At 36.0% G+C, this 23365-nt stretch overlaps 1 protein-coding gene across 2 annotated transcripts; it reads left to right on the top strand.

Annotated features, from left to right (window-relative positions):
* Nucleotides 1-1721: 1721 nt before the first annotated feature.
* Nucleotides 1722-23303, top strand: SPDL1 (spindle apparatus coiled-coil protein 1). 2 transcript variants are annotated; one of them, XM_069484227.1, is made up of 12 exons: nucleotides 1722-1772; nucleotides 5991-6173; nucleotides 8635-8811; nucleotides 10582-10776; nucleotides 11346-11495; nucleotides 11595-11693; nucleotides 11771-11881; nucleotides 13807-13947; nucleotides 17254-17357; nucleotides 17932-18119; nucleotides 20075-20417; nucleotides 22935-23303. In XM_069484227.1, exons 2-12 carry the CDS (start codon nucleotides 6015-6017, stop codon nucleotides 23080-23082), a joined length of 1815 nt encoding a protein of 604 aa, XP_069340328.1. In that variant the 5' UTR covers nucleotides 1722-1772; nucleotides 5991-6014; the 3' UTR covers nucleotides 23083-23303. The 2 variants fall into 2 exon arrangements, with proteins under 2 accessions (XP_069340328.1, XP_069340327.1); XM_069484226.1 differs by lacking the exon at nucleotides 22935-23303 and having other exon boundaries at nucleotides 20075-20616.
* Nucleotides 23304-23365: the final 62 nt, after the last annotated feature.

The raw sequence follows: 23365 nt of genomic DNA, 5'->3' as shown, positions 1-23365 counted from the left end.
GCTCTTTGGGGCCCCAGATGCATATACTAGGCTCTACTGTGAACAACTTGAAGGCATCCTTGTTGCCAATTTTAAAACCCAGATTAACTCTTTGTGGTCTGGCCTAGCTCAGTGAGAGACAGAAGCCTGCAAAGGGAACCGAAAAGAGGAAAGCAAGGAGAGCGTGGCATTCCAAGACATAAATAAAGACTCAGTGAGAGTGGTCAGGTCCGTCAAATGTCAAGAGAAGTAAGGACTAAATAGTGATTACTGGATTTTGCAAGATAGAAATTCACCTCCTGGTGACATTTCACAGTATTGGTGGGTACCAAACCCTGGTTGAAGTGGGGGAGAGAATAAAATGCAAGAAAATGGAGATAGTGAGTGTAAACCTTTGTTTTTCAGGAATTTTTGTTATAAAGAGAAACAAACAAATGTGTTGGTAGCTGGTTGCCGTCAAGGAGGCTACGATTATTTTTTTCGATGGAAATCATTACAGCATATTTGCCGATAGAGAAGATCCAATAGAGAAGGAAAAACTGATAATGAAACAAGAATTAAAGCCAACTCCTCAAATAGGCAAGAATTTTTTAACAATGAATAGGCATCAGGTTTAAAAAACATTATTATTTAAAACACATGTACACAAGAGCTTGGACTCTAGAATTAGGCTGCATTAGTTCAAATTCCAATTCTTCCCCTTGGACAAGACTCTTCTCTTCTAGGGCTTTGCTTTTCTCTGTAAAAATAGAAGGGTAACATCATCTACCTCATAAGGCTGTTTGCGGGCTTTAAATGAGATAATTGTAGAATTTAATACATGAGGAGGGCTCATTTGGTAAAGCCATTATGATAACTGTCATTCTGTCCTATAATGGTAACTGTGATTCTGTCATATGATGCTTTTAGGCACCGCCACACTGGTTCTGGTTACTGGAACCATAAGCCAGATACCAGAGGGAAGGGACCTCAGAGGGCACACTGGCCGATCCACCGGTAGTGGGGTGTACGAGGTCGGCACAGTGGCCACAACGGTGATCCTCCACCGCCCAGCTTAGCGACACTTCCCCTCCAGAGGCATTGTCGTAAAAAAAAAAACAAAAAAAATAGCAAACAAGCACAACCCCCAAATACAGCAACTAAATGCAAAAGATACCTGCACGACACCCAGGAAACCAGACCCAGGTAAAATTAACGAGCCAAAGGGCTAAGTCTGCGCTTGCGCCAGGATCACGTCTCGCCACGCGCACCTGCGCAGTCTCTGCAGGGGGCGGGGCGCTCTGCTGGACGGGTCTTCCAGTTTCTCCTTCACGCGCAGTGTGGGCGCAAAGTCTCGCGAGAGCTCAGGTTCTCGCGAGAACTGCATTCAAAAAGCCCTGGCGCTTACCCGAGAGCTGGCCGAGTGAATGGGCCGGCGTCTCTCTGGTGAAGTGGAATTAACGTCCACTAATCTGGACGGTCTGAAATTATTAGCCGCCAGTTGCCGCAGCAGGGGAGCGGGTGTGGAGAAAGGTAGGGACAAGGAACTTGGTGGGAGGTGGGTGTGGAGAAGAGCGGTGGGAAGTGGAGAGGTGAGCGGGCTCTATGGAAACCGGGGGCTTGGTCTCGGCGGAGGCCTTTAGCTGAAACACCTTCCTCCCGGAACCGTGAGGTCTTATAAATTGGGTTTCGAGCCGGTCCCAATCTTCTGTTGGACCGTCTCTCCGCCTTCGGAGCTTCTGGATGACTATGGAAGGGCGGGTCCTCTGTCTGGGCCCTAAAAATGATAACAGCCACTGGATCTGCGCTGCCCGGTAGGATCGCCACTGGCCGCTTGTGGCAGCCGGGACTGAGAAACGCTGCAAATGTAAAATACACACTGGATTTCAAAGATAGTGTTAGGGTCTGAAGTCCTTACGCGGGGGCGGGGGAAAGAATTCCCAGACAGTGGTTAGGACATAGAAAAGTAAAAGTTTATTTTGCTGAGAAAGAAAGAGTGGCCGCGACACACGCACGAAGGAAGGAAATGTCAGGTGGTGAGGAAAGTTGCTTGGTGCTTTTAAAGAGTAGAAATGTTTTTTTCTCTGCTTCAGGGGACTGATAACAGAAGCGGTCGTGAAGCTGCTGTGTTCGCCTTTTCTGTTCCTCACGTAGCAGATTGATACAGAAATTAGTTTCTTCTTTCTTCTTGATGGCGGGAGGCATCTGGTACTGTCTCTTCTTGAGTAAGCAGGGGAAGTTCTCCTGTCCACTCGGGAACTTTTTCAAGGCTGAAAAAAGAACTCAGAGATAAGTTAGGCCACACGTGTTTTAATTAAACAAAGGGTAATTGTGTTGTGAGTTTATTTCCCTTAGTTTCTGTTTGATAGTCTATTTTCCTCTGTTAGCTAGGTTATTAGCAAGACCACCTTTCAGATAGTATACAAAAAGTAATATCTCTTTAGCTTTTATAATGACTACCTGTTGAAATGGTAGTATTTTGGATGTATTTGATTAAATAAAATGTTTAAAATTAATTTTTCACGTGTTTTTACTTTTTTAAAAATGTAAAATATGGTTCCTAGAAAATTTAAAATCACGTAAATGATTAGCGTTATATCTGTTGGACTGCGCTCACTCAGCTGGGTGTCAGACTCTGCCCTAATTGCTTTCATCCATTATCTGATTTAATCTTCTCAACAACCCTATTAGGTGGGTGTTATTGTCCCTATTTTATGGATGATGAAGCAAGCCATTGAGTAACTTGTCCAAGTTCATGCAGCCGGTGAGTAGTGGAGGTGGATAAGAACTCAGGCAGCATGATTCCCAGAGTTTCCCTATCTCCTAAATGCTGTTTTTCAGTGGCAGGACAGAAAAGTGTTTGGAGCATCAGGCTTTGCAGCTAGATTCTGATTCCCATCTCACTTAGCCACTTACTAGCTGATCACCTTAGACAAGTTACTTAACCTTTCTGTGCCTCAGTTTGCATGTAAAATGGAGGAAATACCTTCTATCTCATTGGGTTGTTGAGAGGATTGAATAAGATTATACAAAGTACCACAATGTCTGGCGCACATTGGCTGTAGTTATTCAAGGGAGGCTACTCTAGGTTGAGTAAGTTAACTTTTTGTCATCCATTAGATCTCTGCTGAAAATTCACCTTCTCAGGGAAGTTGTTCTTGCCCTCCTACTTCCCGCCACCCCCCAGATTAGGATAGCTCCCCCTTGTTATAGGCTCAGGTAGCATACATTTCTCCCTCTTGAATTTATCACACTTGTAACTGTACAGTTTGATGTAATACCTTTCTACTAATAGACTGTAAGATTCAAGAAGACAGGAATATTGCTTTGGGTTACCATCGTATTACATACTCAGCATTAATACAGTGTCTGACACATAATAGGAATTCAAGCAAATCTTTTAAATGAATGAGAGTTAGTTTTTTGGCTTTCCTGGATATGCCTGGCTGGACTATCTTGAGGTTAACACCATTTTTTCCTTTGGTAGATAGAGAGGACAGTACACACTTAACTTGGGCTCATCAAGAAAATTAGATAAGATAATGTATTTGAAGCACTTGGCTTAGTAAATGGCAAATCCTCAACAAATACAAGTTATTATTAACAATGCAACAGTTAGCCAACTGGCCCTACCATGTACAGGCTTTGAAAAGATCTTGCACTTAGAGTGATAACTTCCAGCCTGGGATAACCCAGGATACCGTTTTTTCTCTCTTAAAACTCTATCTCCTTCTTTGGCTTCATTCTCAAAGACCTTACTTCCCAGTTCATTGATAAATTGAAGCAGTTAGAAACACACAGACTCCCACGTGTGATGCTTACTTTTATCATCATTTGTACTCATATGTTTTGCTTTCCTTTACTTTAGATGACATACCCATGCTGCTGTCTAAAACCAGTTCCTCTACATTAAACCTCATCCTCTTTTTCAGAGACATCACTTTAGCAGTTCTCCAGTGTCTGTCATCAGTTTTTCTTTGAATTTTTCCCATGGCCTACCTAAAAAACAAAACACTTGTTCCTACTTCCTCTCCAGCTACTGCTCCATTTATCTGCTCTCCTTTGTAGCAAAATTATACTTGCTATCGTCTCCTACCATTTGCAAACCAGTCAGGCTTTGCCCCCTACTTGTGTATCAAAACTGATCTTGTGGTCCCTAGTGACCTCCATGAATTCAAAGCCAATCACCAATTTTCTGTTCTTACCTTATTTGGCTTAGCAGCAGCATTTGGCATGATTGTTCACTCCTACCTCTTTAATATATTTTGTTTACTGGCTCCTAAGACAACACCTAATTCTGATTTTCCTCCTACCTCACTGGTCACTACTAAATATACTTTGCTGTCTTCTTCCCTACTTGACAAAGGGTTCAATCCTTTGTCCTTTTCTCTTTAGCTGTGCTCATCCTCTAGTGATATGAATTCTCAAGGACTTATGCTTATAACTCCCAAATTTATATCTCCAGCCCAGACTTCTCTCTTACTCTTGTATCCAACCGCTTACTTGACATCTTTCATGCTCTAAATTTGAATTCCTAGTCTTCTTTGCTGATGGCAATTCTGTTTTACTAGTTGCTCAGGCCAGAAGCCTTGGGGGCATTTTTGAATTTTCTTTTTCACACATCCCACATTCCATTTGTCAGAAAATCATATTGACTTTACCTTCAAATCATATATAGAATCTGGCCATTTCTCACTGCCTCCTATGCTACCACCCTAGTCTGAGCCATTGTCTCACATGGTCTCTCTGCTTCCAACCTTGTTCCCCTCTTAACTATTCAACATAGCAGCCAAAATGATCCTTTTAAATTGTCAGGTCCTCTACTCCAGACTTTGGAATGACTTTCCATTTCACCCAGAGTTGAAGCCAAAGTCTTTATAATGGCCTGATTTGCCTATTTTCCATATTGTCTGTGACCTAAATTCTATCTTGTTCACTCCTTGAGCTTTCTTCTGCCTTAGGGCTTTCCATAAGGAAGTATGCCTGGAACATTCTTCCCTTAAATAGTTGCATGGCTAATTCTCTCGTTTTCTGCCTCCTGGTTACACTACCCATCTCTTCATTCAGCTCCCTTATCCTGTTGTGTTCTTTTTTCCATTTCTTCTTTCTAATGTAATTATTATGCTATTATATATTGTTGTTTTCTTCTCTTGGAATGTAAGTTTCACGAAGGAGGGACTTTTTTGTCCATTTTGTTTCCTAATGAATCTGGAATGCCCAGAATGGAGCTTAGCACATAAGGCATTCAAGAAATACTTGTTCGGTGCTTGACTACATTGACTTGAGACACGGGGGAACATCTTAATAATGACCTGGTGGCTTTGAAGCAAAGGTGACTTTGAGTCTGGCTTAAGAGGCTGGGGCCAAGTAGGAAAAAATAATGAGTGAGATTGAGTTAAAGTAGAATGTTTCTGTATATAATGTTTAAGTCTTTGCTTGGAAATCTAGAACTAAAGCAATGTCCTTTAATTGCTCTGAATATGGTTTGTATTTTGCATCCTTATGAATACCTAGTAAAATATTAGTCTCTTTTCAAGAAAGCAGATTTATTATGTTCAAGAAGTTAACACTGTTGTGAAAAATCATAGACCTGGTATTCCTTGCTTTCCCTTATGAACCTTATTCAAAGCTGCCTTTCTATATTTTAAGTACCAGTGATGCTAATATAAATTTCTTGATTTTTTAAATTCTCTTACCTTTGATTACATGGATAGTGGTACAATTATGAGACCAACCCTACCTTAACATTTAAGGAGGCTTAGCACACAACAGCTAAATAGTTTCCTGATGGTGAATTTTGTAGAAGCAAAATTAAATGTATTCTGCTCTGCTCTTTTTGATTTGGTCTCAAATCAAGTAACAATATTGTCACAATTCTTGCTGTTGAAACAAAAATGCAAATTTGACTACAAGTTAAGAAAAAATGCTATGTGCATATGGCAGTATTATTGAGTGAATATATTTCTTCTATTGATATCATTGCATGGAGTTTTTTGTTTAAGCTTAAGTAGTTTTATTTCTTCTATTTACAGTAGGCTAAAAACAGGGGGAAAAACATGGAGGCAGATATAGTTACAAATCTTCGACGCAAGCTCAAAGAGGCTGAAGAAGAGCGACTAAAAGCTGCACAGTATGGTTTGCAACTAGTGGAGAGCCAAAATGAACTGCAGAATCAATTGGATAAATGTCATAATGAAATGATGACCATGACTGAGGTAGGACTTTGGACTTCTCTCTCTGCAAGGATGTGCTTGCCTATTGAAGATTTGTCTTGTTTAGCGTTATTACTGTTTTATTCTCTGAGGATTTTAGATCTAGTTCCTATCCACCGCATCCCCATTAACAACGAACTAAATGAATTCCTGTTACTCTTTCCAACCCAATGTGTTCTGAGTTTGAAAAATCAAGTTATGATTGCTCTTTTTACCACATTTACCACCAAATTTTATTTTGTCTGCACCCCTCCTAGGTGCTCGTACTTCTTTCAGGCCTGTAAACAACATCCAAATACCCCATGACACTACACCAAGCTCATATATAGTTCTTCCCTGAAGTCTAAGTCTGTGTGTTCAGCTGCCTACTAATGGATATCTCAAATTAACATATACAGGCAGAATAGTTGATTCCCTGTTCACTCACCAAGTATTCTCTTACTATTTTTTAACTTATTTAGTGAATGTAATAGCATTCATTCAATTGCTTGAGCCAAAAATCTAGGAGTTTTTCTCAATATCTTTCCCTAATTTTTTTTATTCATACATATTAGATATACATATTTTGGAGGTACATGTGATAATTTGATACATTCATATAATCAAATCAGGATATTTGGGATATCTATCACCTTAAATATTTATCTTTTCTTTATGCTAGGAACATTTGAATTGTTCTCTTCTAGCTATTTTAAAATGTACAATCAATTAATGGTCACCCTACTGATCTGTCAAACACCAGTTCTTACTTTTTCTATCTAAGTGTATATTTGTACCTATTAATCAACTTCTCTTCATCTCCCACTCCTCCCTACCCTTCCCAGGCCCTTATTTCTCACATCTAATTCATCAATAAGTTCTAAGAACTTGCCCTAGGAGGTATCTATCTACGCCACTGCCGCTCTAGTCTAGACCTCCATCATCTCTTTCTGGAGTGACTACTGAGCCTTCTGACCAGGTCGCCTACTTCCATTGTTGCTGTTCATACCATGTATCTTCACACAGCAGCCAAGTGGTCTTGGAAAAACACACAAAAGATTATGTCACATTCTTGCTAAAAACCACACAACAGCTTTTGATTATATTTATAACAAAATCTGAGCTCCTTACTTGGGTTGGTAGATCCCTGTGTGATCTGATCCCTGCTAAACTTCTGATCTCATTTCAAACTGATTTCCCTTATTCTTGGCTGTACTAGTCCCACTTTATGGACATTACACTAGCTGTTGCCTTTTTCTGAGTTGTTCATCCCCCTGCTGCTCATAGATGGAATCCTCAGACTTCAAGTTTCAGTTAAATGTCACCTCAACAGAGAGGTCAACCCTGACTATGTAATGTAAAGTTGCCATGATTGCCACTCTTTTAAATCTCCACATTACTAATTATCTCCAGATTATAAGCTCCTTGAGAGAGGGCATTTTGTCTTGTTCACTGCTATATCCCTAATGCCTGGCACACAAATATTTATGGAAAGAATGAATGGACAAATCAGTTTAATTTAGTAAATGCTCAGTAATATATTTAAATTTGGATCTCAACATTGTAAATATAACAGGTAAAAAAAAAATAGAGAACATAAAAATAACTAATAATGACAACCTTTGTTTTTCCATGTAGTATTGTTTTGGACCAAGAATTCAGTACCAAGTCATAAAGGCAAAGTAAAGATTACAAATCTCTCTAATAGTAGAAAATAACACTGTGTTATACTTAATTATTCTGAGTAACAACTTGTCAAATTGCAGTGTTATTTTAACAGTTTGCCACCTTTGAAACTAGAATGGCTTTATGGGAGAATGGCTTAATGGGAGAATGATATGAATGTTTTGAGTCTTTTTTGCTTTAATTTAATTGAATTTTATTCTTAAAAGTTTGTTGAAGGAGTTCAAACATACCTTTTTTTTTAATCTGTAAACTTTAATGTGAGTAAGCAAAAGCACTTTTAATTACTCCTTTATCTCAGCACTGTATTCATTCTGGTAGACATTTTGAGAACATCTCTCAGGTGACTGACTACATTCTAAAAGTAAGGGCTAATTCAATATTTCTTTTTTCACTTTTTTTTCTTTTTAACTACTTATTTTGTTCAGAGCTACAAGTAGAGTATCTTGTTATCAAACTAATAATTCTCAGTAGTAAAACTTAAGGGCTATTAACTCCTTTTTTTTTTTTTCTAGCAGAGATTACTTGACGTGTTGACATACCGTGGAGCATTCTTTACTTCTTTGATAGGGCATAGAAGCAGTTAGGTATTTCAAGCATGGACTTCAACATAGTCTCAAAATACACCTCACAGGTTAAGACTGATTAGCTACAACGTTATTCCAGGTTTAACATGTGATTGTTACTTGGAAAGCAGCAAATGTGTGAAAGAGAAACAAAGCAGTTGAAGGTGAAAACTGATTGTATGTAATGGCTTTAAACTATTTTTTTGTAATTGAATTGTAATTAAACCTGTTTTCAGAATTATGAACAAGAAAAATATACTCTTCAGAGAGAAGTAGAACTCAAGAGTCGAATGTTGGAAAGTTTGAGCTGTGAATGTGAAGCTATTAAACAACAACAAAAAATAGACCTGGAGAAATTAGAAGAACAACTAAACAGAAGCCATCGACAGGAAGTGAATGAACTAAAAGATAAGGTTTGAATATCTGTGTATTTCAGAACAAAAATATTCCACGTTTATGCAGCCATCTATAAACTTTAGATGAAAAAGATTTTGTTATAAGTACCAGTTATGCAAAATAGCCAAGATCAAGGTCTGCATTATCCTAATATTGGGAGTGGGAACACTGAGAAACAGGAGTTTACCTAAGAGACTTGTGTAAATAATATTATACTAATTAAATAGCTATTTAATTTTAGTAACTGGATATCTGTGATGAAGTTTTATTAATAGTTTGTTTAGTGACCAGCATGGCCTCCTTGTGTAGTACAAGTCCCCATGCAGAAAGACTAGGCCTTTCCTGCAGCTAGTGGTATGCTTTGTAATTCTGTAAAACAAGCCAGTAGTTTCTTACAAATTGATTGACATTAGAAATCGTACTTCATAATTTGTTTACTGAAGATTAACATATGTGATCCAGTTCTCACAATAACTCTGTAAGGAAGATACCGTATAACATGAGAGAGCCAATATCTAGACAGATTGAGCAAATTGGACACAATTAGAGCTAGAAATTGTCAGTCAAGATTTGAACTGAGGCTGTCTGACTCCAAAGGCTATGTTACTTGAATGACCGTGCTTAGTCTAACAACATATTATAATAATACTGGCTCCATTTTTCAAACATAAATGCACCGATTGGTTAGTGATCATCCATTCCCTTTTGGTACTCTCAACTACGCAGTGCTTTCAGATTGCGTCTGAAGGAATCCAGAACTTTTATCATGGATCTTCTTTGCGTATAGTCTGTGCTCTAATTTTTCCAGACACCTCTGTACCAAAACTCACCTGACTTTTGTCCTATCTTCGCAGAAGCCTGTTTTCCAATTTTCAGTTTTTTGTGTGGCATCTTTTTTCTATTTCTGTGTACCACGTATTACTTAATTTCTCATTAAATTAACTCTTTTTAAATGTTTTCTCATTTTTAAGTAGTGATATCAATGACATATTTAAGCTGGTTTATTTTTTCTAATGTGCAGTAAAACAAATATAACTAAATATGCTTTTGTGTAATACATGGAATCATCTTGCATACCACTCTGGCAGATAGTGATCCAGCTCGTCTGAAACTAAGTTAAGACACTAATGACTGGTAATGATGTATTCTTTTTTTTTCCTCTGGATATTATTTTCATTTTAGCAGTAGCTTTCATTATATAGGGGGGATAAAAGGGGCTAAGGCAAGGCCAGTTATAGAGATGGCTTTTTTTGGTAGAGCAAAGAGTAAATTGGTCAGATATTTTTAGTTTTATGGATGTTCTCAAATCACTTGTGCCAAAATTTGGAGTTCTATTCCATATCTTTTTTTCCTCTTATTTCTCAAATTTAATCTACCAACAAGTTCTAAGAACTTGACCTACAAAACATCTATCTACCCTACTGCCACTATTCTAGACCTCTATCATCTTTCCTCTTGACTACTGCTGGAGCCTTCTACTCAGGTTGCCTGCTTTCATCGTTTCTGTTCATGCCATTCATTTCTTCACACAGAGGCCGAGTGGTCAGCAACACAGTGCCTTCAGGTTGCTTCCAAGGAATACAGACCTACTCTGATTAGTTGTATGGATTATTTCTATGTTTATAAGACAAGGTATGTCACTGTCTATTAAAAGATGCCTAGCCTTGGACAAATATGAAACTCCAGTAGTCTCATTATGCAGTAAGTTTGGGTCAATCATTGATGTTTTTCAGAAAGAAAAAACCTTTATGAAGTATTTTTATTAGACTCTTTTTTCTTTGCTTTAGATAGAAAAACTAAAAGTGGAATTAGATGAAGCTAGGCTTAGTGAAAAGCAGCTGAAGCACCAAGTAGATCATCAAAAGGAACTCCTGTCATGTAAATCAGAGGAACTACGGACAATGTCTGAGCGTGTTCACGAAAGCATGTCTTCTGAGATGCTGGCGCTTCAGATTGAATTGACAGAAACGGAGAGTATGAAGGTAATTTTTATGGCATGTGTTTGTCAGGGTTTTTTTTTTTTTCTTTTATATTTTTATACGTTGTACTAATTCTTAAGAGCTAGTTTGGAGTCTGAATTATTTCTTGACGTAACTTTCATCTAGCTAAATGTTTTGTGGAGGTTTTAGGTGTATTACTTCATAATACAGTTTTAGATTACTTGATTATGTAAGGCAGGCTTTACCTTTAAATTAATGAAACCTCTGGAAGAATTTAGAGGTATGTACTCTGATCCTAGTTTGTGTTATAAAATGTTGGTGCAGCAGAAGTCGAGATACATGTGAACATGGTTTTTTCATTGCAGGCTAAGATTAATTAAAAATTAAAACCTTAAATCTATAGGGGAAAAAAGGCGGTCTCTAAGTACTTTTATTTTGTTCCCTGCTAAAAAATTTAGCAATTTTTATTATTTTAATATACACCTGACAACCTTTGACTAGTTCATTAGTTTTAATTTTGGATGTGAACCACTACTGATAGACAAACTGAGGAGCTGCTGAAAGAAAGATTATTCAAGAGAATTTTCTCTTTTTAAATTCCTGTTGAATAGGCCGCCCTCAAAGAAGAAGTGAATGAACTACAGTACAGACAAGAACAGCTAGAATATCTGAATACTAACTTAATGCGCCAGGTGGACCGGCTCAAAGAAGAAAAAGAAGAGCGAGAAAAAGAAGCAGTTTCTTACTGTAATGCCCTGGAGGTATTATGATTACAGTAACATCGTCTTTTTCAATTTATAATAAGTTGTTTTCTTGGTAATGTAATCTCTATTAGCTAAATTGTTTTCTTTTGAATTTAGAAAGCTCGTGTAGCAAGTCAAGATCTTCAGGTGCAGTTGGAGCAGGCACTCCAGCGAGACTTGGATCCCAATAGTAAAGGCAACTCTTTGTTTGCAGAGGTACTTATAGGTATTCTAATGATTAAATTGGCATTTCATTTACTACAAGAACAATTAAACATGTTAATATTTTCTAGGTGGAAGATCGAAGGGCCGCAATGGAACGTCAGTTTATCAGTATGAAAGTCAAGTATCAGTCACTAAAGAAGCAGAATGTATTTAATAGAGAACAGATGCAAAGAATGAAGGTATAGAATTATCACTATAAATGGCTTATTAAACCTACTTTGTGTCAGCATTACATGTGCACATATATCAAAGAAACCATCTTTGCCTGCAAAGAGTGTTTTTATATAGTTATTTCTAGAACTGTGATTTCAAAAAAAATGTTTTTAAATTGATCAAAAGATCCATTTATATTTTTTAAAAATTAATCTTGGAGTAAAGATTTAGTAATAGTGTATTTAGCAACTATTTATTTTTTTGTTTGTTTTAATGTTTACTCACTAGCCTTGCCAGGGAGGTATAAATCATTCTTTGTAGATAGGGGGGAAAAAAATCAAAGTATTTCTTGCTCTTGGCCTGATGTCCCTCTAAGCATAGCCCTAGGGTTCCTACTTCAGCTAAAACTAACTCCCTCACCATTCCTCTGCTTTCTCACAAAGGCTTATTAGAGAGTGAAATTTAGATTATTCAGGGTCCCCTTTCCTTGTCACTCCTCAAGGCAAGTATAGAGGCCTTTTTAATTTCCAGGGTTTTCTTGGTCATCTTTCTAGTCAAATAAGAGGTAACAGAAACGCATGTGAAAGATAGAAAGATTCCAATGTTCTACCAATCTGTAGAATCCTGATCCCTCATCTATTGTGCCTAGCTCTCCTGGGGTAGTATTTGGAATCTGGAAATCTTCCCTTCTTTTCAGGATGGTGAATTTTATTTAAAAAAAAAAAAAAGGTAGGAAAAGGTCAGAGATTAAACTTGGGAGTTAGATGAATTTGGGATTGAATCATAATTCTGTCGCTTGCTAGCTCTGACCTTGGACAAGTTTTCAGAGCATCAGTTAACTTCATTTGTAAAGTGGAGATGATAGAACCTGCCTCTTAGAATTGTCCTAGAGTTAAATGAAAGTATAGTAAAATACTTACATGGTACTTGGCAAATGAGTAATTGTTTAGTAAACAATATCTGTGAGTTTTATGTCTAAGGATTTCTAGACAGTGCTGCTAGGTTGACTGAGATTCTCCCCTTTCTGGGAATGATTGATTTCTTTGTAGATTTTCTCACATTTACTCTTTGTTTTCTTACAGTATCTGTTGGGTTACTACCCTTAGTCTCCCAATGTTCCGTGATGACCCAGACTATCTTTAGAGCCTAGAAGCATTCTGAATCTTCTTAGGCTAACTCCTCCCATCTGAAACAGGAACAAAAAGGATATCCTTAAAAATGTTAAAAGTCATCATTCTCCCTTATTCTTAAACATACCTGTAACCTCATATCATTGCTTACTTTACTCAAAACTGTATTTAAACTAGTTGATGCTTTTTATAACTCCAGAAATTTTTGAAGGCAGAAAGAAATGCGAGGTTTAGAGTCTAGTTAATTTTCTTCTGATTGCTGTGCAACTCCAGATTTAGATGGAGTCATAATTAGGTAATTTGAGTGCCACTCTAAAAAAAATGAAAACATGGTACATTGAGGATTGCCCTGATAGATTGCCTTTTACTTTCCATCCTTGTCATTTGTAAATCTCACATTTGTGACTATTAGTAGCTTAATAATTTCCCCCTTAATTGAAGTTAATTAAAATTTTTGAGAAACCGCATCAGGCCCTAATGAGTAATATGCAACATTTGGCCAGACTTACTTACCAGGTAAGGTGATGTGCTTTCAGACCACAGCCACGTAATTCAGTTTTATGTTTCACAAAAGTACAAATAATTATGTTACAGACTTCAGTTATTCATCAAGTCAAAATAAATATTAATATTCAAATGTTATAGCTATAATAAAACTTATTGATATATCTTTTTAAATTATTAGACTAAGAAATAGTTAATTACTTTGGTTTCCAACATGAGTTCCAAGTAATATAATACAAAATATGAATTTCATGAAAAATAGGGTTATCAGAATCTTCCACTCAATTTTATAAGAGGGAGTAATTTTATCTTTCTAGTTACAAATCGCCACATTGCTACAAATGAAAGGGTCTCAGACTGAATTTGAGCAGCAAGAACGGTTGCTTGCCATGTTGGAGCAGAAGAATGGTGAAATAAAACATCTTTTAGGAGAAATTAGAAATCTGGAGAAATTTAAGGTATGTGTGATACTTTTTTAAAAAAATGCAACCAAATTTTGTTTTAAATTTGGTTTGTATTTATGTTAAAAATATCTTTATTTTTTTTTAACTTAAATTAGTTTATTATATAATTCACTTTCAGTTTCAGTAGATTGACCCAATATTTAAATTTTTTTTTGCTGGTCTCTTTTTGCTTTTCAGTATTTGTTACTGTTGTTTCTTTTAGTAGAGCCAAACTAACCTACGGCATTTTTGTTGTTACTGTCTGATTTTTGTGTGTAAGCATCCATATCCTCAGTAGACAACTCAATGAGTATTAACATGTAAGTACTGCCTTGTAATTATCACCCAGATCATGATATAGAACATTTCTAGCACTGTAGAAAGGCTCTGTCCAGTCCCCTTTTAGTACCCCCACCTCCTTTGTATCTGCAACACATATACAAATACTCTTGAACTTCATATAAGTGGAATCATTTAGTATAAAAGACTTTTGTTTCTGTCTTCCACTCTACATTGTGTCAATGATATTTCTTCCTCTTTGATGCATGTTACCAGGAATTATTTTTCAATGCTGCCCACCTCCATTGTTTAATGGAGTTTTGTCACATTGTCCAGCGTTGTATGACAACTGGTATTCATGGTAGAAGTCTTAATAAACTCCTAAGTTTGTTTTATTTTGAAATAAATTCAGACTTGAGAAAAGTTGTAAAAGTATTCTTATTATATACCCTTCCCTGAGATTCCCCAGTTGTCAGTGTTTACACATTTGCTTCATTGCTTTCTCTTTTCTCTCTGTATGTATATATTTTTTAAGAAACTGAGAGTAACTTGCAAACCATGTCTTTTTACCCAAGAGTACCTCATGTTATTGAAGTCTATTCTCTTACATAATCACACTACAATAATTAAAATCAGGAAATTAACATTGATACAAATTAAATCATACTATTAGCTAAGCTACTTTTCACATTTTATTAATTACCACTAATATCCTTTAGAGCAAAACAAAACAAAACAAAAAAACAAATGCTTTCAGTTTTAGTGTCCAGTCCAGGATCACATATTGTATTTAATTGTCAAGACTCTTCAGTCTCCCTTAATCTGGAATAGTTTCTTAATCTTTATCTGTCATGACCTTGACATTTTTGAACAGCACAGGCAGTTACTTTCATTTTGGATTTTTCTGATGTGATTAGATTCAAGTTGTGTCTTTGAGACAGGAATACTATAGGAGTAAAATTATAGCCTTCTCAGTGCATCACATTCAGGGACACATGATATCTGTTTGTGTCAATATAGGTAATACTAACCTTGATTGCTTGGTTAAGGTTTTGTCCGCCAGGTTTCTCCACTGTAAAGTTATAATTTTTCCTTTTATAATTAATTTTTCCTTTGTAATTCATCTCCCAATGAATACCTTAGGAGATGCTTTGAGACTAAATAAATGCCTGTTTCTCCTTATACTTGAACATCCATTGATGATTCTTGCCTAAAACAGATAATAATACTGTGATGATTGCCAAATGATAATTGTGTCATTTCTTCTACATTTATTAGTTGGAATTCTAATAAAGGGATGGGAAACAACATTCTTCCTTAGTTATCCATTCATTTATTTATATCATCATAGCCTCATGGATTCTTATTTTATCCATTATAATCCATTACTTTATTTACTCTGATATTCACATTGTCCCAAATTTGGCCAGTAGGGACACTTCCTTATTCTTTGGCACATAATTCTTTGAGTACTTCCTTACTTTATGGTACAACAAAGTATTCCTAGTTCACTGCCCCAGCCCTGGAATCCGCATTTCTGCAAGGAGCACTGGTTTCTTTTAGTGGAGACTGGTCTTTAGAAACCAACATCTGGGCACTGGGCGTGTTCATTGCTTCTACAATGCCATCACTTCTAGACCTTCTCCGCAGACAGAACCAAGAGTACATGTTTGTATATTTATGTGTGTGTGTGTGTACATATATATGTATTTCTAATTATGAGTGAGGTTAAACATGTTTTCATATGTGTGCTTGTGTGTGCAATGTAGAAGAATTCACCCATGTTTTCTACTAGTACCTGTATGGTTTCACTTTTTTCATTTAGAAACAACAATCCCCATTGAAGTTTACTTTATGGGTGATTTGAGGTATAAATCTAATTTTATCTTCTTCCAAATAACTAGGCAGTTGTCCCAGCATCTGGACATTTTGTTAAAAATAAAAAGTCAGTCTTGGCCCCAGTGGCTTGAGAGCATATATCAAGTGTCCATGTATACTTGAGTCTATTTCTAGTTTTTCTATTCTGTTCCACTGGTCTACTTATCTGTGTGTCAGTACCATACTGTTTTAATTATCGAGGTTTTGGAGAATGTATGTCTGTTAGGGCTATTTCCCCACCATAGCTTTTCTTTTGCAGTGTTCTCCTGGCTACTCTTGAACATTTGTTTTTCTCTATGAATAACTTGTCTAGTACCAAAAAATCTTTCTGGTATTTATATTAGAATTGCATTAAATTTAGAATTTTATAAATTAACTTAGGAAGCATTAATACCTTCTCACTAACATCCTAGGGACCTAAAGTTTATAGATGACAAACTTTTGTAAATGTTTATAACCTCTTAGGTATTCTAAATTGTAGCCATTAGTGTGTCATAAAATTTTAAGTTTTATAACTTGATTTCTCTCTTATAAAAAAACTGTTAAAGGGCTGCAATTTTGGTTAAGTTCACAGTACATCATTTGGCAGGTGTATGTAGTCCACCAATGGGCTTAGCGCTATATTTTGAAAATTATGGCCTTAAATCAGGGGGCTTTTCTTTGCAATCTCTGAAATTTTTTTTGCAAGTTTTTAAGCAGATTTACCTTTTTCCCCCCAGAGAAATGAGTTTCCCTCAGAATCTCAGATGAGGGACTCCAAAATAACTTTCAAAATCTCTTCTTTTTTTCATATTTTTCCAGTATGTGACTTTAACATAAAGACCAGAATTCAACTCAGCAAGCATTTATTTATTCCATTTTTAAAAACCAAGAGAGGGAAACTATAGGATGTAGCTGTGGTTAAGACCATAGGCTTTGGAGTCAGATCTGGATTTAGGTTCTCTCTTCTCGATTTATTTCTCTGTGGTGTCTTGAGTCAGTTTTCCTATCTGTAAGAGAGGAATACTAATTCTTTCACCTATTTCAGAAGGCAGATGAGTTAAATGGATAGTTCTTAGCATAGTGCCTGCTAAATGGTAAGTATTCAATAAGTGGGGGTACTGTTATTAATAAACATACACTAACCTAATTTATTTTAAGTAAGAATTTTTGTGGTTTTTTTAGAATTTATATGAAAATATGGATTCTAAGCCTTCAGCCAGCTCTGGTGCTCTGGAAGATAACACCTATTATACAGATTTACTTCAGATAAAACTTGATAACTTAAAGTAAGTGTCTGGGTTGGTGGGTGGAAAGATGGAGACTTTGCACTTGCTTATAATAGTAGTAGGAGTGACTAAAAATTTTTATTTTGAAAATGCCAAAAGAAAATTCCAGAAAAGAAAGGCAACAAAAATATTTTATTCAAGATATAATAATTACTGATTATTGAAGAAAAAATACTTTTAATGAATAATTGAATGTTTTTGTGTTTAGCTTTTTATATTGGTAAATGAAAAGAACTTTAACATAGAAAATGTTCTTATAATAGAAATTTTTCAAGAATAAATATTATGTAATATAAGACTTAAGGGAATTTATGCATGAATAAATTTGAAAAAGAATATTTCCCCCTTTGTTCATTTCCTTTAAAGAATGCATGGAGTTTTTTGAGGGTGGGGATGGGGACAATACTGTTGACAAAGCTTATTTTAATTGTTTATTATTTCTTTGTTACTAAAATGCTAGAGAAATATATTTTAACTATGAGTTCAAATATGCAATAAAATATTTATAACACTACATTCATTTATATTGAATATTACTTTAATAATTCTTGGTTCTCCTTTTTTATTATTACAGCAAAGAAAATGAAAGCACTAAAGGTGAATTGTCTATACAGCGAATGAAAGCATTATTTGAGAGCCAACGGGCTCTGGATATTGAACGAAAACTTTTTGAAAATGAAAGATGCCTCCAGCTTTCAGAAAGTGAAAATATGAAACTGAGAGCTAAACTAGATGAATTAAAACTGAAGTATGAACCTGAAGGTGTGTATTTCTCACATATTTTTGTCTTTTAAATCATGAATAATTCTGAGAAATTATATCAAATTTTTTTCTTACTATAGTTTTAATCAAATGCCATTACAAACTCATTTGTGGTTATGGATCTATAATTACTAAAGCAAATTTACTGCTGTAAAATATGTAGGAAAATTCAAAGAAAACTGGTATACATGAATGTAATATACTTTTTGGATATCTAAATTCATCATAGAAACTTGACATTTGAGACTTTTCCATTGAAGATTGCAGTATCTTATGGCATACCAAAGAGCTTAATTTTGTTGAAGCAGCTAATGTTTGGGAGCTATCCTAGTTAGGACTGTTTATAGAAAACCTAAAATAATGGGGGTGTCAACAAGATAGATGTTTATTCCTCCCCCTGATGAAAGCCTGGAGGAGGCATTCCAGGACTGATGAATCACTCCAGTGTCAGGATTCAGGCTGCTTATGTCTTGTTGGTCTGCTGCCTTCCCATTGAGCAGAAATGAGTCATGTGGCCGTACCTGCCTACAGGAAAGGCTGGGAAGTACAGTCTTGATTCTCAGAGGCCATGTCCCCACCTAAATAATGAGAATTCTTTTATTAAGGGAAAATAAGATAGATATGAGGCAACATCTAACAAGTCTGATCACTGACATAGAAAATAGCCTAACCATACAATCTCTGCATGTTATTCACTACAAAGAGTAAATTTTACTGTATGTAAATTAAAAAATAAAAGGCCAAATGTAAAGAAGTCTGAGAATGTGATGATTCTAAAACACCTTCCCAAAATGTGTTGTTACATGTTTTAGGTTAAGGATTCTCAACAGTGTTTGCCCCTATACTCTTCACATGCCTAACTCTCTCTTCATTATTGTCTCAGTGAACCAGAGTGATTACTCAACAATACTGGGGAGGTTGTCGGAAGTAGGAAGGTTTTTATACAGTGTTAAAAGGCTTTTCTTTCTCTCATTCTTTTTCTCTTGCCTGATTCTAATAGACTATGCTGATTAAGAATCATCCATTATAAATTTCAAAGGTCTATCAAACTGAACACAGCAAGGAGAATAGGAGGCAGGGTTGTGAGTCTCTATGATGTGGGTTTAAGAGAAAGGGGAAATGATCTAAAAGCAACAGTGTAGAGCAAAAACACCAACCTTTCCTACCATGGTTCCTCAGACTCCACTGACATTTTGATTTTGAAAATGAAACGCACATTGATACGGGGGCAGGGAAAAGATATTAGAGCAGTTAATTCAGTGACTGTGTATATGACTTGCATAGGGGATAGAATGATGTTAGACTGGGAAGATGGAAGGCCATTGCAGTAGTTTCCGATGAGACATAGTGTGGTTGGCCTAGAGAGGTCTTCATTGTAAAAGTAGTCAGATTCTGAATATATTTTATAAGTGGGAATAATAGACAGAAATTACCAATATGCAGAGAGTTTGGCCTGTTCCTGTCATTTACTCTTTACAGCACATAATGCTGAGTGAAGTGGGTGTTTTTAATCCCCATTTTACAGATAAAGAAAATGAAAGTCAGATTAAATATTAATAATTCCTCATGCTCACCCACCTGCTAAATACCAGTATTAGAATTTGAACCTGGACTCTTTGCCTTTGGAATCTCATCTCAACACTGAGATTTTAATGAACTCCCACACCCTTTATCAAAACACCAGAGGAGAATATTTAAGTGTTTATTCCTAGAGCCAAATATATTGATTCCCAAGCAAAAATTTATAAATAAACTTTAAAAGATACGGTTTATAGAATCCATGATAATAAAGAATAAAAAATAGAAATAATACATTTCAGGAAGGAGATGAGTGGATTTTAAAAGAATGGAAAAAATGTAAAGAAGCATATAAATAACGAGTTCTGCTTTCTTATGTTGATTGTGTCTTTGTTTTCTTTCACTGACTGGATCTTTTTTATGGTTTTTATTCTCAGAGACAACTGAAGTACCTGTACTCAAAAAGAGGCGTGAGGTGCTGCCTGTGGATGTAACCACCTCTAAAGGTGGATGTGCCAGCAACAGTGCTGTCGCAGAAGTTGATGGATTACTGCTTCAGAAAGAGGAGGCACAGTCCTGTCCTAACAATTTAGAAAATAACAACTTGCAGTTAGAAAAACCGATTTCTATAAACACACCACTAGTCAATCTCCTTCCTCACAAAAATCTGCCCATGGATACGCCACTAAGGAAGGCGAAGAAATGTGTGAAACTCATAGGAGTTCCAGCTGACTCTGAAGCCTTAAATGAAAGAAGTGGAAACACCCGCAACTCTCCCAGGTCAGTGTCCTCTTTTCTGCAAGGCAACCAGCAGACCTCTCCGTCTCTCCTCTCTAGCTGCATGAACTGTGCTATCTATTTCTTTGTCTATTTTCTTAGTATAGCATGCAGTGTAATCCCCCAGTTTCATCTGCCTGCCTTTAACTTTTCCAAAACTTTCAGAAAGACTAAAATGATTGCAAGGGGAAAGGACTCTTGAATAAAGGAATCATTTTAGCAGCTACACATTTCTGTGTTATGAAACAAATATCACAGTCTAATACATCTCGGAATGTTTTGTCAGTTTGAATAAATGTATTGTTGTTTTTCTCCTGGTTCAAGAGTGGCCATGAAAGAAAAATTAACTTACCTTCTTAAAGGTAGTCTTATAGTAGTCTAAGAAATTTCAGCCCTCTAGAAAACTTACATGAAATTTTTATGGCTTTTGAAATTGTTTATCCTAAGCCTTCAAGAATGGTCTTTGAGACATATTTTGACATTTTAAAATGTCAAAGCTAATTCACTTTCATTGTTTCCAAAGCTTGAAATCTTCCAGTTTCTGCATAATTGAGTTTTTGACTAAAAGAAGTGTCCGACATGTGGGCCTGAAGGAATTAATGTTCTAAGGGACTTGTCCTTTAAAAAAATAAAAATAATGGAGGTCAGAAGGTAAAGAAAGTGAGTAGAAGGGGCAGGCAGGTAACAGTGGCGGAGGCTAGAGTTCCAAATGTGCATAATAGGACCAAGAGTAGGGTAGGAAAAGAAGTGTATGAGGAAAATGGAGAAAGTAAAAGAAAGATGAAAGATGTAGGATGTCTGCATGCAGTGGGATAATAGATATATTTATAATAAATGTCTTTAAATATTTAAAAAAAATAAGGATATTGCTGTGATGGTAGCTGGCTTGGATTGTCTCCTATGAAATGATATCTTTAAGGTGCTACTAGGACTACATGAGTCTAAGAGGAGTACAAAATAAGACATTTTACTAATGTGCATTTGAGTAGAAAGAGTATCATACAGCCCACCTTATGTAAATGGGCTTCCTTATGTTTTATCTGATTTCTCTTCAAGTCTTCAGTGCTACTAAATGTAGTATTCAACAAAGCACTTCAATGATATTTAGCTGCTATTGTTATTATAAGGAAGAGTAATTTATTACTCTCCTCCTTGAATTTTTATATAATGTTACAACCTGCAAATTACATAAAATTAAAGCCTGATATTGTTAAGGAAAAGTAACTGCAAATGAATGATATCTGCCACATACACATGATTCTAAATAGGTCTGAAATGAATTCAGTGGGTTATGCCTGTTTACATGTGATTTATTGTGTGAGTGTGCTATGCCAGTGTGTATTTTTGCAGGTGATTTCCAGACTTGATTAGCGCCAACCTTGCTATCTGTATGGTCTTCATTTCTTTTTCTGCCTCTTTTTGCTTGATAAAAATTACTTAAGCAATGTATGTAGCTATTGTTTGACTCAAGTAGCACGTTGGAAATTTTTTGTCTTGCTAGTTAAGCAAAAACAAATAAAATACCACAATACATTTGTTTTTGTGTGTGTGAGTCCATCTGCTAACTTAAGATGTTTCAAACGTTTTGTTTCCTACGTGCCTAACTTAGACACACAATCCTAAGATAATTTTGGAATAATAAATATGGGTTTTCTTGGGAACTTCACTATTGCTTGCTTTATAAATTTAATTGATGCATTTGTTACGAAGAATCTTTTCAGTGCTGTTTAAATATCTCCACTGTTTATTTTTTCTAAAACAATTATTCTGCTAGTTGATATTCAGGTTTTTTAAATTTGAGACAAATACACATCTATTTATGCAGCCTAGGATTCCATGTTATTTTTATCTTGTGCTTAGCCTTCTGTATGTCATGTTAACGTTAAAATATTGCCCTAGCATTTTAATTTTTGTGTTAGGTGTGTTTATCATGGTAGGCACCCTATCATGTTTTAACTCTTTTGATTTTTAGAGATAGGATCTTGCTCTGTCACCCAGGCTGGAGTGCGGTGGCGTGATCACAGCTAACTGTAGCCTCAAACTCTTGGGCTCAGGCAATCCTCCCACCTTAGCCTGGCGTGCTACAGGCATGCACCATCACACCCAGCTAATTGTTTAATTTTTTGTAGAGACAGGATCATACTGTGTTGCCCAGGCTGGTTTTGAACTCCTGACTTCAAGCGTTCCTCCCACCCCAGCCTCCCAAAGTGCTGGAATTACAGGAGTGAGCCACTGCACCTGACCTTAATTCTTTAACTTAGGCCTTGCCATGACCTTTATTGGCCTTAAAGATATTCAAAAGTATAAACTTTTGAAATATTGAGCCTATCGATAGTAAAAGTTTCTTTTAGAGAGCCAGTGACTTAGTATTTTTCATGGTATTAAACTATAATTTTGTTCGTTGCATACATAAAAACATGTATCACCATGCCTCATTGAAGGCCTATTAAACTAGGAGTTTGTTTCTTTAATTTTTCTTAACCACATTTGAATTCAGAGTGGATGCTTTAATGCCTGTAGGTTAGCTGCTGAATCAAAGCGTCAAACAGAAGTTAAAGAAGGGAAAGAAACTGCAAGCAAATTGGAAAAGGAAATTTGTAAGAAATCACACCCAATTCTATATGTCTCTTCCAAATCAACTCCAGAGACCCAGTGCCCTCAACAGTAAAGACTTTTCTGTCATAAGAGTATGGTACCACTTGCCCAAAAGGTTACTGTGGTGCTTAATTAAGATCATCTTTTTGTGACATATACCACTTCTGGGTTATTTATATCTGTTCATTGTGCCAGGACCTGGCATTTTTATGTTCCTTTCACCACGTGTTCAAAATTTGATTGTGATTCTAACCTGGAGAGTTCCTTAAGTGATGACCCTTCATGGAGCTTCTAGTGCAGAGAGTAAACTATTAACTGAAAGAAAATGCTATAATTAATATATATATTTGCTACAT

This window comes from Eulemur rufifrons, chromosome 10 (genome assembly GCF_041146395.1).
Source record: "Eulemur rufifrons isolate Redbay chromosome 10, OSU_ERuf_1, whole genome shotgun sequence".
NCBI lineage: Eukaryota > Metazoa > Chordata > Mammalia > Primates > Lemuridae > Eulemur > Eulemur rufifrons.
This window is presented reverse-complemented; position numbering and strand designations above follow the sequence as displayed.